At 59.2% G+C, this 9687-nt stretch overlaps 1 protein-coding gene across 1 annotated transcript in view; it reads left to right on the forward strand.

Moving 5' to 3' along the window:
- Positions 1–98: 98 nt before the first annotated feature.
- LOC103772792 (diacylglycerol kinase beta-like) overlaps positions 99–9687 on the forward strand; it is a gene marked incomplete at its 5' end in the record, with an annotated part of 11957 nt that continues 2368 nt past the window's right edge. The window contains 16 exons of the mRNA XM_008940135.1: positions 99–148; positions 710–784; positions 900–1019; positions 2033–2150; positions 2335–2423; positions 2965–3081; positions 3185–3283; positions 3359–3472; positions 3562–3635; positions 3767–3841; positions 3930–4015; positions 4191–4280; positions 4693–4853; positions 5852–5916; positions 6675–6765; positions 9427–9628. Coding sequence (XP_008938383.1) covers positions 99–148; positions 710–784; positions 900–1019; positions 2033–2150; positions 2335–2423; positions 2965–3081; positions 3185–3283; positions 3359–3472; positions 3562–3635; positions 3767–3841; positions 3930–4015; positions 4191–4280; positions 4693–4853; positions 5852–5916; positions 6675–6765; positions 9427–9628 — 1626 coding nt within the window. The remainder of the gene's footprint in view (positions 149–709; positions 785–899; positions 1020–2032; positions 2151–2334; positions 2424–2964; positions 3082–3184; positions 3284–3358; positions 3473–3561; positions 3636–3766; positions 3842–3929; positions 4016–4190; positions 4281–4692; positions 4854–5851; positions 5917–6674; positions 6766–9426; positions 9629–9687) is intronic.

Consider the following 9687-nt stretch of genomic DNA (forward strand, 5'->3'; position numbering starts at 1 on the left):
CACGCCTCGGCTGAGCTGAGCTGGAGCCGTGCTGCTCCCACCACAGCTCTGCAGCCCCCGGGGCTCCAGCCAGCACCCGGCTTCTCCTCTCCCTGCAGTCATGTTTCGCCTCTACGACACCGATGGGAACGGCCTCCTGGACAGCTCGGTAAGCCTCCCCTCGGGGGAGAACCTGGGGCTGCTCGGGGGGCCAGGGACAGGCAGGGGCCCCCCAGGGTGCCTGCTCCCCCAGCGAGGTGCTCCGAGGCAGACAGGGCTGTGGGAAGGGAGGAGGAAGGCAGCAGCATTTGCTGCAGAGCTACGCCAGCTCTGCAGCATCCAGCAGCAGCTAGAGAGAATCCACCCACCAGAAACTGTAGCTCTACGTCAGGTCGCCGTGTTTCAGACAAGGAAGAGTCATGCACGCACAGCCCGATGGATATTTTCTGTTTGTTCTTTGAGTATCTCCCTTGAAACCTGTTGCAAATAAAAATCTGTTTTATCAGACCAGTTTTTTTTCCAAGGGAAAACCCTCTGCCGATTTTCTGGGCAGATTTTCAGGTGAGGAAGCAGCACCCACCACAAAGTGAGGTGTCATTGGCCCCTGGGGCAGCCCTGGGTGTATTGGGACACAGGCTTGACGTGCCCCTGGTTGTGGGGTAGGAGGCTGGGCACCCTGCTCCTCCCCAAAGCCATCCCTCAGCACCGGGTGCCATCTCTCTGTGCCCAGGAGCTGGATCGTATCATCAACCAGATGGTGCACGTGGCCGAGTACCTGGAGTGGGACTCCACCGAGCTGAAGCCCGTGAGTGCCAGAGCTGGGGGGCAGCTGGGGGGGGCCACAGGGGCTCCTGCTCAGACCCAGGAGCTGAGGTTCACAGGAGGCGTTGCCACGTAGCCACATGTCCTCCCTCCTCCAGATCCTGAAGGCGATGATGGAGGAGATCGACTACGACCACGACGGGACGGTGACGCTGGAGGAGTGGATCCGGGGTGGCATGACCACCATCCCCTTGCTGGTCCTCCTGGGGATGGAGACAGTGAGTGCCTGCCCGGGGACCTGCTGCAGCTGCATCCAGCGGGGAGAGGAGGGTGGAGCTGGAGGCTGTGCAGGGACCACGGGAGGGCACCCTACCCCCGGCGATGTACCCAGCACCCGCCCTGCAGGGCCCCCCCTAGCCCCAGCTCTGCCCTCCCTGCAGACACTCCAACCCTGCCTCTGCTCTGACCAACCTCTGTCCCCTAAATCTTCACAAGCTCCATGTGGAGCTGTGGTTGTTGCCAGCTGCTGTGCCCAGGCGAGCTGGGCATGCTCCTTGGGATCGTAGCAAGCTCCAGTTTGAAGAATATTTAATAAAAAAATAAGGTGAGCACCTAAAATGCCAACTCCTTTCCTGAGGTAAGCTTCAAAAAGCAGAGGTATGGTTTGGGGGATGACCCCTTCTCCCCCCCTTATTTCCCTGTGTGGTTTTTTTCATCCTTTTGGGCTTCATTTTGTTGAGGTGCATCCCTGACCATAGGGTGATAGTCTGGAGATAAACCTGGGGTTTTGCTCCCCACTGCCCATTCTAGTGCTTACTTCTTGTGGAGAGGTGGTGGGGGCAGGGGCTGGCTTTCTGGCAGGAAGATTTTGAGAAAATGGGGAATTTTAAATGGCTCCTGCAAAGCACTCATGTCTGGACCCAGATGTAAGAGGCTTGTTTGGTCACTCCATGGTGGCCGTGGTGTGGTCCCAGATATGGAGTCACCTTCTCATCAGCCACTAGCAGACCATCCTTGCAGCCATGCTGTGCTGAGGGGCCGTGGGGAGCTGGAGCTCAGTGCCCAGGGCTGGACATGCCCAGGGAACAGGGGAATGTGGTGGCAGGGACGTTCAGGAGATCACCAAGGAAAAACAGAGCAGGGGGAGCCCGTGGTCCTGCTGCGACCCAACTCCCACAGATGCACTAAGGACTTTTATGGGACAGAAGGCTGACAAAAGTGTCTGGCTGAGAGGGTGGGGACCTCTGGTGAGGGAGTAACGCCCCTCACCCCCTGCTTTTCTGCCCTGCAGAACGTGAAGGATGATGGGCAGCATGCGTGGAGGCTGAAGCATTTCAGGAAACCTGCCTACTGCAACTTCTGCCGCACCATGCTGCTGGGGGTGCGCAAGCAGGGCCTCTGCTGCTCCTGTGAGTCCTGGCCTCCTACAGCTCCCCCTGCCCCCAGCTGGCACCTCCTGCCCTGTCCCAGTGCCCTGGGGAGGGAGGACTGGTCCCCATCAGCGCCGAGCCCTGGGGCTGCTGCAGGATGAGCGGGGAGGGCTCAACGCCTGTGCTGGGGAGCGGTGCTCACCACCTTCTTCTCTCCCACCAGTCTGCAAGTACACTGTCCACGAGAGGTGTGTGTCCAAGGATATCGCCTCCTGCATCAGCACCTATGTGAAATCCAAGAGGAACACGAGTGTGAGTAGGCAGCCAGCACGTTTCTGAGGTGGTGGGTCTCCTGTGGAGCCCTCTCAGGCAGCACCATTGGCCTCTCTGTCCCCTGCCCTTGTCCCTCGTGTTTTTTTCCCCCTGGGTTTTGCTCCTCGAGACCTGAGCAACAGCCCATGGGCATTCCCAGCATCCAGAGCCTGTCTCTCTGTCTTCTGCCCTTGTCCCTCGTGGTTTTTCCCCTGGGTTTTGCTCCTCGAGGCCTGAGCAACAGCTCATGGGCATTCCCAGCATCCAGAGCCTGGCAGAGCAGGCCCCATCCCCTGCCCCCGGGGACCTGCAAGACCCCTGGCCCTGAGGTCTGTCACGGTTCCAGATGGGGGATGAGTGTCCCCAGCGTGCTGCACGGAGCAGTAGCGAGGGAACGCAGCCACGCAAGGGGCTGGTTTGGGTCGGTCAGCATCTCTGCACAAGCCACCCTCCAAAATCACAGTGGCAGCTTTTAGCAGAGAGGAGATGCCCCCAGGTCGGCGGGTGCTGCACTCGCAGTGCCCCACCCCGTGCCTTGCAGGTGATGCAGCACACCTGGATCGAGGGCAATTCCCCCGTCAAGTGCGACAGATGCCACAAAAGCATCAAATGCTACCAGGGCATCACCGGTCTGCACTGCGTCTGGTGCCAAGTCACTGTGAGTACAGGGGCGTGGGGTTTGCCCTGCATGGCCACCCCTGTGTGAGCAGAGGCTCACGGGCAGCCCGGTGTCCCCTGCCTGACAGCCCTTCCTCCTCCAGCTCCACAACAAATGCGCCTCCCACGTGAAGCCGGAGTGTGACGGGGGCCCGCTGCGGGACCACATCTTGCTGCCCTCCTACATCCGCCCCGCTGTCCTGGTAAGTGCTGCCTCGTGGCGGCGCCGGGGCGGGGCGTGGGGCCAGCGGGCACCCCCCTGCCTCTGCTCCCCAAAGGACAGGCAGTCCCACTGCCGAAAATCGGAGACCGACTCCCCCGCCAGCACCGGCCCCGAGGACGACCAGAGCCTCAAGTTCAGCCCCACCACGGTGGACGGGCAAGGGCTGCAGGTGGGTTGCCACGCTGGTGAGTTGTGGTGGGGGCAGGTGCCGAGCCCTGCAGCAGCCAGGCACACGCAGCCACACTCTCTGCCCTCCAGATCAGCCCCCGGCCCGGGACGCACCCCCTCCTGGTGCTGGTGAACCCCAAGAGCGGAGGAAGGCAAGGGGAGCGGTAGGTAGGGTCCTGGCCATGGAGAGCATCCCCTTAGGGCTGGGAGCTGCTCATCCCTCGGGCTGCCCCAGCACCCCTCCTTTGAGGGGGGACTCGCCTCTGGGACATCCTTTGCCCTTCTCCTTCCCCAGGGTCCTGAGGAAATTTCACTACCTGCTCAACCCACGCCAAGTGTACAACCTGGACCGTGGCGGGCCTGCGCCGGGGTATGGAGACACCGTGGCCAGTCCTCTGCCTCCTCCTGCTGGCCCCTGCTCCCCGGCGTCACCCCTTGTCTCTCTGGGCTTTCTCCAGGCTGAGCTTCTTTCGGGACACTCCGGATTTCCGTGTCCTGGCCTGCGGGGGGGACGGCACCGTGGGCTGGATCCTGGACTGCATAGGTGAGGGAGGAGCATCTGTGCTGCCCTAGAGCATCCTCCCCCGTGTCCTGGGTGATCTGCCACTGGTTCCCCTGCCAACAGCATCGCCCTCAGGCTGCCAGCCAAAGGGGGACATGGAGAGGAGCAGGGAGCGAGCCCTTTAAGCCTCAAACCTCTCTTTCCCATTGAATTGCAGACAAGGCAAACTTGGTGAAACACCCACCGGTGGCTGTCCTGCCTCTGGGAACGGGCAACGACCTGGCCCGGTGCCTGCGCTGGGGAGGAGGTGAGGCTGGGCAAGCACTGCCTGGGGGTGGCTGGCCCGTGGGGACCATCTGACACAGCTTGGTGGGTGCTGTCCTGGGGGAGGGAAGGCCCCCGGGCTCCTGGGACAAGGTTTAGTGCTGCATCTCAGCACTGATGCTCGCTGATGGTGCCTCTAACCCCTTTCAAAAAAAGCTGCTGCTTTCTAAGCCCCCATCAACCATATCCTGCCTGAAGCCTTCCTCATCTGGGAGAGCTCTGCCATTACCTGAAATCTCTGCTGCTGCTGCTGCAAGGACAAGCTGGGCATCTCACTGGTGCCATAGCAGCAGCCCCAGGCTCCCCAGGTGCATGGCAGCCAAGTACCTCCACCTGACATGGTTGTGCTCCCCTTTGTCCTCCTCCATCCTCTGTTGCCCACCTCTCCCTTGCAGGCTACGAAGGAGGCAACCTGATGAAGGTCCTGAAAGACATTGAGCACAGCACAGAGGTGATGCTGGATCGTTGGCAGATAGAAGTCATTCCCAGTGACAAAGAGGCCAACGGAGACCCTGTCCCATCCACCATCATCAACAACTACTTCTCCATTGGTGTGGTGAGTGCTGCGGGGCAGGGGTGGGTCTTGAGCGCAGCCCGGGGTGCAGCACACACACGTTTTTTGGAGAGAGGGGTACAGTGCTGGGCTAGTAATCTGTGCCCAGACCAGCAAGGTGCCCTGCTCACCAGTGCTGCCTGGGCACAGAGAAGTGGAGGAAAGGACTCTCCTTCCCTGCTTTTTCTTGATCAAGTTCCCAACCTCCCTTCACCCGTGGGTGTTGTTTTTCTGCTTCTATTGTCATTTGTCACGACAGCACATAAATGCCTAAACAGGCATGGAATCTCTCTGTTCACAACTGGAAATGTTGAAAAACCTACTGTCTGAGGAGCTCGGGTGAAGTTCAGAGAAATTCAGGGTCTCGGGGGTGGGTTGAGATCTGCTGGACACAGCACCTGAAGCTTTTGCCAAGAGAGCACCAGAGCCCGAGGAGGATGGCAGCCACATGCCACAGGGGCTTTTTCCAGTACCAGGGGTCAATCCTGTGAGCAGCAGGGCTCTGGGGGAACAGCAAAGCTCCCGGGGAGCTTGCAGCATTTTTGCCTCGGGCCACAGGTCCTGAGCATGCCACCACGGCTGGGTCACCCACCCGGCAGCGCTGCAGAACGCTTCCAGTTTCACATCAGCTCCTACTAATGTCAGGAGATGTAACTGCAGGTGGCATGTGGTGACAGCTTCCCAGTCGGGCTCAAACGCTCCCCACCCTGCACAGGAGGGGCTGCAATGAGTTTTAGGAGAGCTGCCACCCTGCCAGGGGTGTCCCCAGAGCCCCACTGGCAGTCTTCCCCCAGCATCACCTCCATGCAGAGCCCCTGCGATGAAGGAAAGAGGCCAAGGGCACTAACTGTGTCTCACTTCATGAGCCCCCAGGCAATGGGGGCTGGCAGTGAGGGGGAAGAGCCGAGCCCCAGGACCCTGGCACGTGCTGATGGGGCACAGAGTGAGGTTTCTGTTTCCCTGCTGAGCCACCAACGTCCCTGTACCCCCTTTCCCCACAGGACGCCTCCATTGCCCACCGCTTCCACATCATGCGAGAAAAGCACCCTGAGAAATTCAACAGCAGGTAAGGGCTGTGCATGGTCCCCCCCAAAAGCTGGGTGCAGGGTGCACCCCCCCCGAGGGGATGTGCCAGGTCCTGCTCCCCTCCCGCCAGGCTCCTGAATGAATTATGTTCATTCATGCTTTATAATTAACACCGAATTCCAGGACCAGCAGGAGCAGGTCAGGCAGCGAGGGAGGGGCAGGCAGCAGGTCACAGCTCGCCCCTGCTGTGCTCGGGGTACATGGGAATGGTGTAACAGGGGCAGGAGCTGTGGCCTGCAATGCCCCCATCCCCATCCATCTGGCTCTGCTCCGAAATTCAGCTCCCCTCAGCTTACAGCTCCCCCTTGCACACTGGCACAGGGATTGCTGCAGGGCGTGAGCAGTGGTCAGGGGCTGCCTGGGAGGGTGCAAGGCAGGGTGGTGAGGTGGGGGACATCCTCTCTGTGGGATACCCCATCCCCAGCAGCCCCATCAGGAGGTGGCAGCCCATGCTTAGCTCTGCTGAGAGCCAGTGGAGGCACTCTGTCCCACGCTGAGGGGCCACCCAGCACCCACATCCTTCTCCTCTGCATGGTGTCAGGCCCAGGTCTGCCTGAGCCACCCCTTGTCCCACAGCACAGCTCCCTGGGGCCACGACACCCTCCTATGATGGCTCGTGTCCCCATTGCAAGGGCTTCAGAAAGGCTCTGGCAGCCCACCCTGCCACCGTCTGGGCTGGGGGTGGCCGGAGGGAGGTGCCACTGCTGAGTGGAGTGCCACTGCATCTCTGTGCCCCAGGATGAAGAACAAGCTGTGGTACTTTGAATTCGGTACCTCAGAGACCTTTGCGGCCACCTGCAAGAAGCTGCATGACTACGTGGAGGTGGAGGTGAGTGTCCAGGGGTGGTCCCTGGCTCCAGCCAAGGAGGCACAAAGGCTTTTTGGGAGCTGTCGCCCAGGGGTCCTGCGGGCAGAGCTTTTGGCTGTTTGGGGAGAGGGTGCCATGGCAACTCTGAGCCCTGTCAGTGGCAGGAGGATGCGGTTGGCTGGCAGGACCCACTCTTCCACCGCGTGGTGCTTGCTGCTAAGCCAGCCAGCTGCAGGCAGAAGAATGGTCCTGTATTTCTTCCCCCCTTTCCAGCTGTAGTTGAGAGCGTGCCTGGAATATTCTCTCTGTAAACTCCATGTCTGCTCCCAGCTCTCGTTAGATGAAATGGAAACAGCCTTTAATTAGAGTGAGGAGAAGGGCCCGTGGCTGCTAAGAGCACTGTCATTTCTTCACTCGTGCTGGGGGGTTTGGGCCATGCCCTGCTGCAGAATTCCACTTCTCCTTATCTCTGAATGACCCACTTATAACAGGCTTGAGGGACAAGGGAGAAAAAACATCCCTTGCTGCAAAGGGCTGGTGCAAGCTGGACCTGGCAGTGGGCACAGGGACACTAGTGGTGGGTGGAGAGCAGGCAGAGTGCAGGCAGAGCCTGGGGAGCTCATGCTGCAGTGTGAGGCTGTGGGCAGAGGGACTTGGAAGCCGGTTTCTAAGCATGGATTTTCAGCCTTCCCAAAGGGGCTGGCTGTGCCCTCGGCAGCTGGTGGGAAGGAGCAGGGGCATGGCCATGGCCATCTTCACCCCCTTCCCTGGCTGGGCACCAGCATCTGTGTCTTTGAGGCTCGATGCTGCCAGAGATGGGCACGAGGTGCCTCTTGCTCCTCACGAGGTGCCCCCGTGTGCCGCCTGCGTGCTCCCCACCAAGCGTGCGCTGGCACTGCTTGTGCCACACCGGCAAGGAAGCGTTAATCCCACAGTATTTGAAGTTGAAAGTGGCAGCCTGTCCCCCCTCCGGCTCCCAGGCAACTGTCAGTCTGCAGAGAAATGGCAGTTTTGTTTTGGAAATTGGCACTCGTTCCCCTGCAGCTCCTGGAAATGAATTTGCTTTTTCCCCAGCTGCAAATTTCTACTTCCAGCGTCGCTGCCAGCGCGCCGTCAGCTGGCCCTGCTCAAAGAGTCCATTGTAGCTCCCTGGCACACTAACAGGGGAGGACTATGCAGGGAGAAATCGCTCCCTGCAGGAGTGTGTGTGGGCAAGTGTGAGCAGCCACGGTCCTGCCTGCCCCTGGGCAGGAGTGGGCTCCTGCAGCCCGGGGAGCCCCGGCCCGCTGCGCCTGGGTCAGTGCCCGCCCTCGGGGATGATGCGTGGCTCAGCCGGGCACTGGGGGTGTGATTCCTTCCATCCTGCAAAGAACCAGGAGCCCTTTCACTCTCTATTTGCTACATTAGGGTCTTTTCTCTTCCTGCAAATCATGTAGTTCAAATGTATTGAAGAACAAGGGGTTTACATCCTGCACAAGGCTCAGAGGCAGCTCTTCCCTCCCCAGCCAGGAGACTCCTGCCTTTAGCTTTCAACGTGAGCCTAAAAATAAGATACCAGAGCACTGGGGGAGGCAGAACAGATCTGAACATCCAGAGACGTTTGCTCATGTGTGCACCCAGCTCCACATACGTGTGGCTGGCATGCTCAGTGCTTACCAACAGCGTGTTAAAAATGAGCTCGAGACTTTCACTCTTTGCTAGAGGAAAACAACCAGAGCCAAGGCAGCAGTGGGGGTTCATCAGCCCGTTCACATTCCTCTCAGCAAAGCAAAAAGAGGGCAGAAATGCTGTCGCATCACCAAAATGCAAGGCAAAAAAATGTGCTGGTATTTGCTGAAGTGTAGCGTGGCAGGTAGAGAGCAGATGCATAAAGGAAAATAGAAATGCTGTAGAGAGAATGCAGTTGAATGGGAAAGCAGCTGCTTCCTCCAGAGGTATCTAGAAAAGGGGGATGCCATCTGGGTTGTGTGAGAAGCCTTGAAGTTAAGAAATGCATTTCCATGGCTGCTGCTTCCAGTCCTGTGGATATTTTGCATTTTACAGGGAATTTTCAGCTGGGGTATTCCTGCCATATGACAGTGAAGCCCAGGATACCAGTTCTCTGTGCTGTTTTGTAGTTTTCTCTCCAAAAACTGACATTTTTCCCCTCTCACACCTTTCCTATAATTTTCTTCCTGCTTTGTTTCTAGTTTCCAAGTTGCACTTGAAGACAAACTGGTTCGAGTTATTTTTTGGGCAGCCAACTTTCTGACTCTTTGGAGTCAGTTGGAAGAAGGAGAGATGGGGCAGCATGTGCTGGAGATGATGGGATGGAGGTTGCCCCAGGGCTGAAGTGGTGTTGCCTCCTATTTTGGGTTACAACACCGAGCCTGAGGTTGAAGTTTTATGTCGTCTCATAGGAATTTGCTTTTCAAAACTGCCATCTCAGACACGTAGTAAGATCCATATCAAACCAGAGAGAAAAGCAGCACAAGGGGAGGGGGTGGTTGTTAGCCCCAGGAAAGCAAAGCCAGGGGGGGATTTGTTTGCACCTCCAGCAATAGCCACCCTGGGGCAAGTTTGCTCTGGGGGATTGTCCAGCAACACGCCGTGCCCAAGGAGCCCCCCTCCTTCAGTGGGCAGGCAAGGACTGGGCACCGGGCACCTGCCCCCACAGCCTGATGCCACCTGTGTGCCCGGCAGTGCGACGGGACCCTGCTGGACCTGAGCCACGCCTCCCTGGAGGGCATCGCCGTCCTCAACATCCCCAGCATGTACGGCGGCTCCAACCTCTGGGGGGAGACCAAGAAGCAGCGTGGCTACAGCCGGCTGGGCAAGAAAGCCCCGGAGAAGCTGCATGCCACGGTGGTCACCGACGCCAGGGAGCTCAAGTTCTGCGTGCAGGGTGAGTGGCAGAGCCTGGCAGGCAGCTGGGGGGGTGCGGGGCTGGCACGGGGGGCTGGG

This window comes from Merops nubicus, unplaced genomic scaffold (assembly GCF_000691845.1).
Source record: "Merops nubicus isolate BGI_N331 unplaced genomic scaffold, ASM69184v1 scaffold24055, whole genome shotgun sequence".
Lineage (NCBI taxonomy): Eukaryota > Metazoa > Chordata > Aves > Coraciiformes > Meropidae > Merops > Merops nubicus.